The sequence below is a fragment of the Cyphomyrmex costatus genome, unplaced genomic scaffold (assembly GCF_001594065.2).
Source record: "Cyphomyrmex costatus isolate MS0001 unplaced genomic scaffold, Ccosl1.0 scaffold281, whole genome shotgun sequence".
In the NCBI taxonomy this organism is placed as follows: Eukaryota; Metazoa; Arthropoda; class Insecta; order Hymenoptera; family Formicidae; genus Cyphomyrmex; species Cyphomyrmex costatus.
In genome coordinates, this window is record NW_017276922.1 from 1,074,790 (window position 1) to 1,087,242 (window position 12,453).

Genomic DNA, 12,453 nt, shown 5'->3' on the forward strand with positions numbered 1-12,453 from the left:
ATAAATAATATGCAATTAAAACTGAAAGATTTACTATTGTTTCCCATTACAAAATACATAAATCGCAAATAATGTATGTCTACATTAAATACTTAGCCAGGTTGCATTGATACCTATGCAAATTAATAGCGTTTGATTTCACTATTTAATGATAAAATTGCCTAAAATATTTCCGAGACATTTAATTACATTTAATTGGATTTAGATCTCAATTTAAGAGAGTTTGACTCCTCATTATTTCTCATCTTTTCTTATTTTCAATTTATTATTCTGCTTCTTATATTAAATCTCTCCCTGTATAGTTACATTGCTGTCCGATCGATGAACGCGAGCTTCCCATTTGAAATTGCACAAGTATTACCAAATATGTCACCACTGTGCCAATCAGCTGATAATCAAAATTATTAATTAAAAAATTAATTTATATTATATTATACTTATATGACATTCTAAATATCCTCACCGAATGAAGTAAAGTATTATCGAGCGTAAAATATCCGTTAGCAGTAAACAGTATTTTGCGATGTAGCAATTGAAGCGAAAATTTCTTGAGCTGTAACATATCTAAGATAAATGTCGTTACGATGAGTACCGTTCCTGAGAAAGTTTTATCTTTGTTTTTTACCTCTGATTTTATCTCTTTTCCGATTGCACAGCTCAAAAGATTATGCACTACATTTCCCGTTTTCTCCATCTATAATAAATTTGTAATTGAAATATTTCGTTAAATGTTTGAGATTTTATTTACTGATAAAAATATTTTGTTTTATCAATTAAAACAATCTGATTAAAACGCGCTCTTACTATATTGATCATCCTACCTCGATTAAAATCCTGGTAATTCTGTTGGTAAGAAGAAAAATGGGATAAATCAGAAATATTAACCAAATGATGGTATTACTAAGAGTCTCATATTCTAAGATATCATCAGTCATCAACAGAGGTGAAATAAGATAGTAACCATTATATATAAATGTCAGAAAGAGAAAAGTAATGCCGAATAATATTGGTAGTGAATAGAAACTCGACACATCCTCAGAGATTTCACAGAGATAACAATGCATATCTCGTAGTTGCAACAGTTGATGAACGGTCGAATTGCCGACTACGATACGACGCGTTTGATAGAGAGACTGCAGTCGAAGGTCAGGTGTATTGATCTTGGTGAGGCTTTGGATCGCTCGATTTACATCAGCGAAATCTGCCTGAATGATCGTGACCAACAGGAAGTACTGTATCAGTAGCCAACCCACGTGAAATGTCGGTAAAACATCTGTTAGCCATGAGATTGGGCTCGTATGGAAGGCCAGGATCTCAGTAAATAAGAGAAGCATCAGCAGGCAAATCTTTAAGATGCAAACGATGATTATAGCACAGAAGATACGTTGTCGTCGTAGCGGATGATATAGATCGTACAGACGATCTATCTCGTGTTCGATGATCATTAATCGATTGGCGATCCGCACCAAGGACTTCTGATCGATGCAGTAACTAAGCAAAATCGCGCAGATCACCAAGGCACCGAGTACAGTTTGCAGAACTTCGATGCCTACGGTCAAATTCGTCTTGTTCTCGTACTCCATATTAAGTCTGAATGGTATAGAAACATAGTTCGAGGCTACCATTAAGCTACACAGCACAATATTGTAGATTATTCCAAATTTGGAATATTGAAATGTGTATGTCGGTTTCTTTTTGTACATGACGATTCGGTGGGCGAATGTAGCGAGACCGATGAGCTTGAAGAACATTATCAATATCCTGAACATCCAAAATGAATCTTGATGTAGCTCTGATTTTATTTTGGTCACTTTCTGTTTACTATTTTTTTCCACGATAGAATTTTCCTTGTTTATATTTCTTAAAAAATTGGAGATTTTATTGACATTCATAGAAGTTGAATTCTTAACCGAATCTTCTTCCATAATTTTTTAATTCTAAGTTAATATCTACTTCTTTTCTTCTCATTACATCTTGTCAGTTTATCCATATGCCTTATTTCATGATTTATAAACATCTTCTATATTTCAATTCAATCTTCTTAATATAATATTTTCTTTTTTAAGACATTTGTATATAAAAACTGTTTTTATTTGCATACTTTAAGTCTTCTTTATTAAAACATATCACGCGTGCATCATTCATAAATTAATAATTTAAGAGGTATCCGTATTTTATCGATATTTATCTTTCCAATTGCTCTGAATCCAAATTAATTGCGATTGTTTGAACGTCATATACAGCTAATTGCGAGTCTGGCAAATTCACGTGTATTTTAATTAACGTTGCGCTTTATAATTCTTACGAAATAGCACTGAGCATATGCTGCGATGCTTCCGCAAATACCTTTCTTGCAAGCATCACGTATGCAAAACATTATTAAATATTAATTTTGTGAAACTCATAAACGTGTGATAAGGAACATAAAGTCGATAATTTAGCTCTATATCAGTCGACACGGACCCTACGATGAAAATAGTCGATTGTTACGTATTATTGTTAGACTAACATCTATTGGAATATTTATCATCTGTATATATGTGACACGATATACACATACGATAATATGTTCTTCGTTCTCCAACTGTAATACCAGTTAATTACAGCGCGAATTTATGACTCAAAATAATAATTCTGTATAATTGCACACACATTGTACTATAGTCATTAATGTCAACATTATTACCATCATTTAGAGTTCTTATGGATTATGCAAAAACATTTTAGCATTAAATATCTGACTTCTACCGCAAATTTATATTAAAAAATAACAATATTATATACGGTTCGTAATTATAACATATTTCTTTTATTTCAAATTTATTTCAAAAAGAATTTTATACCACTTGAAGTTTATCTAAAGGCGTATCTGTATATAAGGATTTAAGTCTTTCAAATATAATATTTGTATTGTTAATTTACATGAGCTTTTGAAAAAATTAAATGTCTCGTAAGCATTTGTAAAAATTAAATTTTAAATAAGAGAAACATTCTTACGATAATTTTCAATTTAAACTTAAAGCTAATTAGTTTTTCTCTATTATATTATAAATTTTTTTTCACTTCTTTTCGTGATTTATGTAAAAGCATTTTTTCTAGGTATCATATTTTAGGAGTCATATTTTAATTATAGAATAATTTAAAAATTACTCTTCTAAATTCTAGACTATCTATCAAAACTATCAAAATTACAGTGTAAAGCGAAATATATTCAAGCTCAGATTATATACTCGTGGATTATCTCTTCTAGTTATCAGCTTAATGCAAGTTCTGCAAACATAAATCAAACATTTGCATCAAACCTTCCTAGTAATGTTTTTATAAATTCAGGTTTTAAGTGCTTTTCATACTCCATCAATTCTAACTTTACCATATCAGAATGAAGTTATTATATGTTTAACAAATATCTTACATATAAATCATGAAATGTTTGAAAGCTATATATTCATCACTAAGAAAAAACATAAAGCTGACATTAACATATAAGTGTTAATATTTCTTAAAATATATCTCTTGAAAATTATCGAGGTTTACAAAATGATGGCTAGAAATTCGCATTTGTTAAATATATTGCTAAATTGCTTAATAAACATTGATTAAAGTAGAATATTTTTATTTTTAATAAAATTAAAATTAAAAATTAATTCTTTATATCATTTTTTTCAGATTTCATGTATAATTTTAATATTACTTTTTAATAGTACGTGACATTTTTTATTTATTGTAACAAATCGTTAATTAGCTATATGTGGCGCATCCATTATAATAATTTGTTTTCACAAATTAAAAATAACTTAAGTATTCCAAAGATCTAAAAATTTAATAAAATAATATAAATCTACTATTTAAACAGCGTTGTCGCGAGTCATTCAAATATTCTTATTTGGCTCATGCATTTGATAAAACGTCAGTTTTTAATTTACATTTGACTATAATTTTCCTAAAATTCAATGTAACTACTAAAACAATCTGTTTTATATTTTTGTGGAAATAAATTTTTGTGACTTGTAGGATAAAATTATAAAATCGTAGATTTAAATAGATAGATTGCGTTCTCCAGTGAAAATAAAATGTTAACATTGAAAAAAAAGCAGAAAGACAGTTTTCCTTATTTAATTATGCACGTGATAAAAAGATAAAAGAGATCACTTTTCTTTTGAAAAAGAAATACGCATTATTTTCTTTCTATTCTCATTCTTATATTTCTATGTATATTTTTGTCTTTCAATATTATCATCAGTTGTATATGAATGCGCAGTCTATCTACATAATTCTATGGATGAAATATATTGGACGCCATAATCGTCTCTGCTATAATAATTTATTTTAATTTTCGACAAGAACATTTTAATACAAAAATTACATTATTACTAAATTCTGTTCTTTTTTGTAATATATTAGATATGTATCATTAATTACAAAATGAAGTTCAATACTTACCAATCATTAAATATTTATAATAATTGCCGTGTCGCCCATGTTAAAGTGATAATGTCCGCGTTAAAATTGTTAATTCATCTAATTTGTACAATTTCGATACTGTTTCACAAGCATTTTATATAATTTTATTATAATCATTGTAATAGTAATGACTTTAATGAAGACAGTAATAATTTAATTACACAGAATAGAAGATTGACAATAATATTATACGAACAATTGTATATTGTATTTATCAGGTCACAAATATTTTTAAAGAAACATTAGCATGCAATAATATAATACATATTTTTATCTTTAGAATGTAATGAATATGAGTAGTTTTCATCATTTAATAAAGAAAACTAAAAGATAACATTAGAAAACTTACGTTAAATCATGATGCAAGTACAATTATATTTGTATCATTCATTGCGCTATAATTCTTATGCAGTATTTATTTTGCTAACATCAATTACAATAACTAAATAAGTAAGTTTTGCGTGACAGTAACAATGTTCTGAGTGCTCTTTACAAATTTTTTCCATGGCACTGGCTGAATATACAAAGATTAGTATTTTGATACATGACATCACTATGTTACTGTCAAGTAAAAATATTATGTGTCTCATATAATTTTATGTACTACATCAGCCATTTTCATTCGATAATATCTGACAGTGAAGGTTTATCTGATATTGTCCAGTTAGTGATTGCAGATATTGCATCAAGTAATAATGTGGGTATATTGCAATCATATTATGCAAATTATAAATTTATAGATGTGAAATAAAGTACAATAGAACTAATTCACAAGATTAATTTCCACGTATATAAGTAATCGCATTTACAGAAATGGTTTAAGATACTCTTATGATTCTTCATTTGGTATCATTATTACATTATTGTAACAACTACTTGGATGGCTTATATATGTAAGAATTAATTTTTGTTTTATACTTTCGTTAAAATTAATATAGATAGATGAACAATAAATATATGTAATAAACTCATGAATGGATGTATAACGGAAATCAATAGTCCAGCTGTTTTTGAACAACCACAAAAAGAGTGGATTTTTCATCTGTTTTTCGAACCTTGATTTTGGAATGGAATTTTATGTCAAATAAAAACTCATGATGAGATTAATTACATTAATCACATGAAGTTTGAAGTTAAGCATGTGATTGGTCAACTTAAATATATAGCATCAAAAGGATCACCAAATACTAAGAAAATATAACACCAACAGCTTTATATCACGAATTTAATAAAATTTTTTTGAAATGTATTTTGATGTTTTATACTTCTGAAACCAATCGCGTATTTAACGTAAAACTTTTTGTGATTAATGTTTCAATATAAGCTATGATTTGGAATAAAATTCGATTAAAAAACCAAGGAACGAGAAACATATATTTTTTGCGGTTGTTCTTTTAGCTTTTCATATAATTGTATACATATATAATTACTGTGTTAATTTTAATGTAGATAATAAGGAATGTAATATGGCATAGAGCATACTATAGTTACTTTTTACTAAAGGAATTAAATTTTTCCGAATTTTGTCACTCCGTATAATTAATATAAAAGTTATATCTATAAGAATGCATTTTTAAAATACTTTACCACGTATGAAACAAAAAGGATCATAAAAATACTAGCCAAAATACGTCTTATGAATGTGTCCGATGTACTTCAATCATAATTGTCCTCTTTTTTTCTCATAGTATCATAATGATATACAAAAAAGTAAGCAGAAGTTTACACATTATTAGATAAAAAAAGTTTTACATGTGTTACTTGATTGTTTCATTCTTAGGACTCTCAGTTCTAGTAGGCACTTCTGCTTCTACTTCCTTTTCAGCAATTAAGTCTGACTCAGTTTCTGCTATTGTTTGTGTTACTGATTCGGTCTCTGTATTTGTTTTTGGTTCTGGTTCCGCTTCTGTCTCAGTTTCACTCTGTGCTTCTTGTCCCACTATTGACTCTGATTGAATTATATCTGTATCCAGTTGATTACCACTATCATCTGCAGGTAAATCCTCTGATATACTTGTATCTACACAACAATATTTATAATAAATACATATAAAAAAATACATTTTTAAATCTCGATGTATAATTTTTCATTATTTTAAAACTATCTTACAGATAGTTTTTTAAAAAGACTTACGAATCTATATTGCTCACTATTCATTTAATATAAAATAACAAAATTACCTGAACAAGCAGGATCGGACATCAATGAAAATACCTTCTCTTCAGGCATATCTTTTGTTAAATTTTTGAAATGAACCACTTGATCAGAGAATGATTGCCAAAATGATTGACCTTCAGGTATAGTGAACATAGCCTGTATATTTTTCAGTTAATAAGTATAGGGCAAAAATGAATTTAAATAATTATAATTCCATTTTTTACATATGATATATTACCTTATACTTGTTATATATATGCTCAGCTTTTTGTCTAATCTGTTCTGCTTTTTGCTTGAAAATAGCCTACAAAGAATGTAATATTTATTATCACCGAGTAAAATTAATATAGCATGGCCGCATTTAGCAAAATATTTATTTTGTAACTGTCGGATATTTTTTTGTGCTGATTGACTTATACTTTTAATTGATAAACAGTCTTATCTCAGAAAAAATTTCCACAGTTGCAAAATAAATATTCTGATTACGCTTTTGAGGCTTTCACGGGTATTTTCTTCAATTATACCAGAAGGTTTGCGGGTTATCGCCGTGTCTTTCTTCATTATTAATGCCAACGTTTCGTTAACCATACCGTTCATTTCATCAGGGCGAATTCATTAATAACTTCATTAATAATGAAGAAAGACATGGCGATAACCCGCAAAACTTCTGGTATAATTTAATAAATATTCTGCTATAAATGTGACTATTTTACAAACAAATTATGATTGCATTCCGTTTCACACTTGATGTGCATGATATATATCACTATTCTTTTACATTCGATGAACAACAAAGATAAAATGATACGCATTGATCAAGCGCATTAAGTGCAACATGCGTGAAACGGAACACACTCTTTAATATAAAGACATAGGCTGCCCTGTTTTTATACATACCCCTTCTTCTTCACTTAATTTCCACTCTCCTAGATTTCCGATATATCGTCGCAGCTATATATATTTATATAACGAAAATAAAAACAAAATTAGTATAATTTAGTAATATAAAGTTATTAAAAAATTCTATGTATGTATTACTTACCCTTTTCACTGTTTCAACAATATGAGGATGTTTCTTTAGCATTAAAGGATCAATCGAAAGAGCCAAAATTTCATCCATCGCTTGTAAACATTTATCTGTATTGGCTCGATCCAGTCCAAGATTAGATTTTATTTGAGCATCTAATTGTAAAAGTTGAGCCTCTATACGAAGCCATCTAGAAAGACACATTATAAAAATAAATACTTAGTAAAACTTAACGTTAATAACACCAAAAAAATGTTTTAACACTTCAAACTAAACAACAGAATATCTTATTATACCTCAATTTATATGTTTTGCGATGAACAGCTCCATCTTTTGTCATAAGTCGTTTTTCATCTTCTGGAACGGGTACGTTAAAATCTAGAGAATCTTTTACTTGCTCTGGTAAAATTTCGCCACTCTCTAATTGTGCTTTGAGTTTCATAGCATTTCTAGCAGTTGACCAATCCCATTGTGCTCGAGCTTTTTCACTTTCAAAAGATTTTGGTCTATCTATGTCTAACTTAATACCCACATGTTCACCAGCAAATGTACGGGCTAAGAGAACTCGGCTTGGTGTATCAGAAGATGTACCACTTGATACTACAGTCCCATCAAATATGGAGCTTTCATCGTTTCTTTCTATAAATTAAATAATAAACGATATTTAAAAAAAATGTAAAACTAATTAAAAAAATTGTTTTTAAATAAAAAAAAAATATCTACACAAATGCGTACTTTCGATAGCCGCTCTTTTTTTATGTGTTACATTTGGTGTCATTTGATGCTCATTAGAATCTTCGTTTTTCGCTTTACGACCTCGACCAGTGTGTTCTAAACAGAGAACATTTACAATCTCGTTATACTAGTGTTAAATTCAAATATGTAAAATAATAACCGACTTTTTTTACAAATAAATTTTGATAAAGATAATTAACATTTTCCCAAGATAAAAATTAAGTTGTTAAAAAAGAGAATTTAGTAGAACTATTAGATCTACAACTTAATTCTCGGCTTTTCAACCAAGTTTCGATGTAAAGTTATAAAAAAACGAATATTGATCCCTTCACTTTTCACACATTTTCGCCATCTTTCAGGCAACTGTCGGATTCTGTTTTGGAAAAAAATAGTTGTTTTGAGTCGATGAATTCTATGATGCCTCTTTCGACTTCTTTGAGACTTGAACTGGGATGATGTTGAAGGGCTCGGAAAAGATAGTAATCCGTAGATGCTAGATCGTTGTACTTCTAACGTTGGTTTTGTCATGTGCAGCCGCGCTTGTCTTGCAGCAAAATTATTTTCCTTCTTCTAGCACCAGTAAACGGTCTTTTTATTTCAAGAACATCATTTTTTTACTCGAATCAGTTGCTGTTAATAACGCTCAGTAATGACCGTTTTTCCATTGGAGCAGCTCATAGTAAACAACGTCCTTCTGATCCCACTAAATACTAGTAATACTAGCAATACTCTTTTGCTGTGAATGTTTGGTTTTGCAGTGCTGGTTGGTGGTTGACTATGATTTTTGTCTTTTTAGATATCATACCCCATTTTTCATCACAAATTATTTTGTATGGTCCTTTTTTAAATCTTGACAGCAAGTAGATAGGCGTCGTCTCTCCTTATTTTCAGGCTAACAGCACATGTGAAATTCAACGACCTTCTTTTTGAATTCTACTAAGTTTCCGCAAATGTTTCAAAATTGCTTGTTGACTTACTGCAAGTGCATTCGCAATGATTGCATTTGGCAAGAATTTTTCGTTCAAAAGCTGTTCCAATTCCTCATTCTCCACTTTTTTTGATTGACTTGGGGGTGTTCTTCATCTTCTGAATTGAAATTGTTATCATGAAATCTTTGGAACCTTTTTACATGTACTGTATAGAGTTTCCGCCTAAAGCCAAGCAAATCATTTCTTGAGTTTTCGCGGTATTTTTCTTCAGCTGGAACGTGAAAAGGAGGCAGCCTCAAATGCTGCTTTTCAAACGATGTAGTTTTCACTACTATTTTTTGAGGTTAGATTTGCAATATCAACATTTATTTTATCTTATTTTAAAGTTTAAGGATGACGTTTTAAAACAAGTGTATGGCGAGAAAGATTCAAATTTGAATAAATGCTGTAGTCAATTGAATAGGAGGGCCGAGATTTAAGTTGTAGATCTAATATTATACAAAAGTAGGGACATAAACAGATAAACAGTATTAGAAAAGAACAAATATTGAAAGATTTTATTAATTAAAAATAACGTAGGAGTACAGATAAAAATTTACAGGTTTACATTTATAGGTAAAAATTTAGATTTCTGTATACGAATTAATGACAGCTGTTCCAAAAGAACTAATCTTTTTAATTCTTTTGTAGATAAATTCCGAGTTTCATTGGATTCCTTAAGTCTCGAATATTTTTCAGATATTTCTGATGAAAAAGTCTGAGTTTCTTCATCCACCATTAAATGTGGTATAGGTGTCTTTACTGTGCTCCTACCTTTAAATATTAGTCATTATCAGGGCAATTAATTTTAAATTTTTGCAAAGAATAACAGTATATTGTGATATCGATAAAAAACTATTTTACAATTGAAATGTGATTAATATTTGAACTGCATTATTAAAAACACATTGTGTTCGAACTGAAAATAAAAACTAATAAAAAGTCAATTGTTTAATCATTTATTTGAATATTTTTTTTGTCTATAAAGTTGTAGAATAATTTTTTTGAAAAACTTATACCATAATAAAAGATTGTTATAAATATAAGTTCATACCTGTGTTAGTTTCAGTTTCATCTGAACTTGAAAAATCTGCAAATCGTTTTGGTTTAATCTTGCGTCCACTGCGACTAACCACCTCTTTTGGAGATTCCTCACCTTGCGAATCAAAAGCACCTTCTTTTGATGCATCACTTGGGACTTTTCCTCTACCACGTTTTTTCTTTATTTCTGGTGTATCTTGCTACATTATTACATATATTTATTATATATAAGCCAGTATATATATTTAATTTTGTACTTATATATATATATATATATATATATATATATACTAATATATTAATATATATTAATATGTATAAAATTGTAAGGAACAATCGCACAAACTATTTAAACTTAAAAAATATTTGTCGGCAGTTCTTAAATTTATTTTGGAGTAGTTTATCCAATAACTGTTTTCTTACACAGTATTGTAAAACATGTATATAATACTCCAGAATATTTCTTTGTACAAATAACAAAAGATAAACGTTACTTACAATAATATTGGGTGTAGATGAAAGAACCTTTCTCTTTATCGATTTCTTTTTTTCTCCTTCGTCAATTATCAAGGAACCAGCTTCGATGTCACTATCTATAGCACTGACGGTTGGTAATTCTGCTGCTTCAGCACCTATAGTATCATTTATAATAATCCATTCCATTGAAAAAATATTTAACTTATTTGAACTTTATTCTAAATATTGATAACTACCTCTAATAGCAGCAACATCTGCTAAAGGTTTATTTCTGTCATTTTTAAGTTCTTGTTCAAGTTGCTGTATACCTTCGTGAAAAAATTTTCGTCGACTTGGTTTGCCAAATTTGTCTTTGTTTTCAGCATAGGTATATAACTCGTCAACTTTACAAACAGCTCTGAAAGATTTAATATAATAATGATAATAATAATATCTCATCAAAAGTATCTTTTAATAATATTCATTATAGAAAGCTACAATTATAGTTTATACTATTACTTACGTTTCTCCTGTACCATAAAAGTAAACACAATATTTAGCATTCTTGGAACTTGGATCATTAACTTTTTCAACCTATAAACAGATGAAGATGCAAAACAGATGAAGTAGCATGCGTTAAATCTTATGACAGGCAGAATTGAGATATGTATTCCTCTATGGAGAATACATTAATGATGCGTGAAAGATAGAATACATATACAATTATCTGAGAAATATAGTATATAGATAGAAACATAACTTATGACGTGCGTTTACTAGCGTGATTGGTAACGTACCATTCGGCGGATTATCGTTAATGTTAACACACATGCTACATGGATCCCGCGTTTTTCTCGCTTCTAAGCGAGAAGCGCGGTCATCCAAGACGCAGCCGCGAGTAACAAATACGATTTGGGCCGCAACTTTTGAATAATTTACGTCACCATATCCTAATAAGTTATTTTTGGAGGATGATGGGATAACGCTGCGTCTATCATAAAAGCCACCGGGACGTTCGTCCAGATAGCATCGTATCTCGAAATGAACTTACCTTGGCTGGCCATGGTGGGTAACCTCGAACTTTTGCGAATACCTTATCACCGGCCAAAAATTTTTTTAGTAGCTTCACCATGATCACGACAAATCCGCTGACGCGGTACCGATCTGCTTTATCGTATGCTTCTGCTCATCAAACGTTGCGGTAACAATATGACGTAGTTAAATGTATCAAAGATACATCGCATAAAACACCGCAACAACCGCCATTTGCACGACAAATACCGAAAACACGCAGAAGAGACACGACGCTTAGCTCCGATTGGCCGTGGCGTCAACAAATGGCTGATCTACCCGCGCAAAGTCGAGAAAACACGATTGATCGGACGTTCGGAGACTAGCCTTATATATAAAAAGAGAAGCGACATTGAATCCCCACTACTAGATCAGATCCCTACCATTACTTCCTACGCCGCCATATTTGGCTCCAGTGTTGTAAACATAAATATACTCCAACCTCCAACTGCTCTGTACTCCGATGTGGTGGCATTGAAGTCTCTGAATAATTTAATTTCATTTAAATTTGTATTATTAATTAATTTGAACAAATC

At 29.9% G+C, this 12,453-nt stretch overlaps 2 protein-coding genes across 2 annotated transcripts; both read right to left on the bottom strand.

The window, feature by feature from the left end:
* Positions 1–277: 277 nt before the first annotated feature.
* LOC108775006 (putative gustatory receptor 28a) lies at positions 278–1,751 on the bottom strand. Its single transcript, XM_018541277.1, has 4 exons — positions 822–1,751; positions 626–694; positions 464–553; positions 278–388 (listed from the first exon to the last, which is right to left on the bottom strand). Exons 1-4 carry the CDS (start codon positions 1,749–1,751, stop codon positions 278–280), a joined length of 1,200 nt encoding a protein of 399 aa, XP_018396779.1.
* Positions 1,752–6,111: 4,360 nt separating this feature from the next.
* On the bottom strand, positions 6,112–12,029 carry Jasper (JIL-1 anchoring and stabilizing protein). Its single transcript, XM_018541335.1, has 12 exons — positions 11,898–12,029; positions 11,370–11,440; positions 11,104–11,264; positions 10,889–11,022; positions 10,404–10,590; positions 8,382–8,477; positions 7,943–8,285; positions 7,662–7,836; positions 7,517–7,570; positions 6,858–6,923; positions 6,643–6,775; positions 6,112–6,481 (listed from the first exon to the last, which is right to left on the bottom strand). The coding sequence occupies exons 1-12, from the start codon at positions 11,976–11,978 to the stop codon at positions 6,219–6,221; spliced, it is 1,764 nt and encodes a 587-aa protein (XP_018396837.1). The 5' UTR covers positions 11,979–12,029; the 3' UTR covers positions 6,112–6,218.
* Positions 12,030–12,453: the final 424 nt, after the last annotated feature.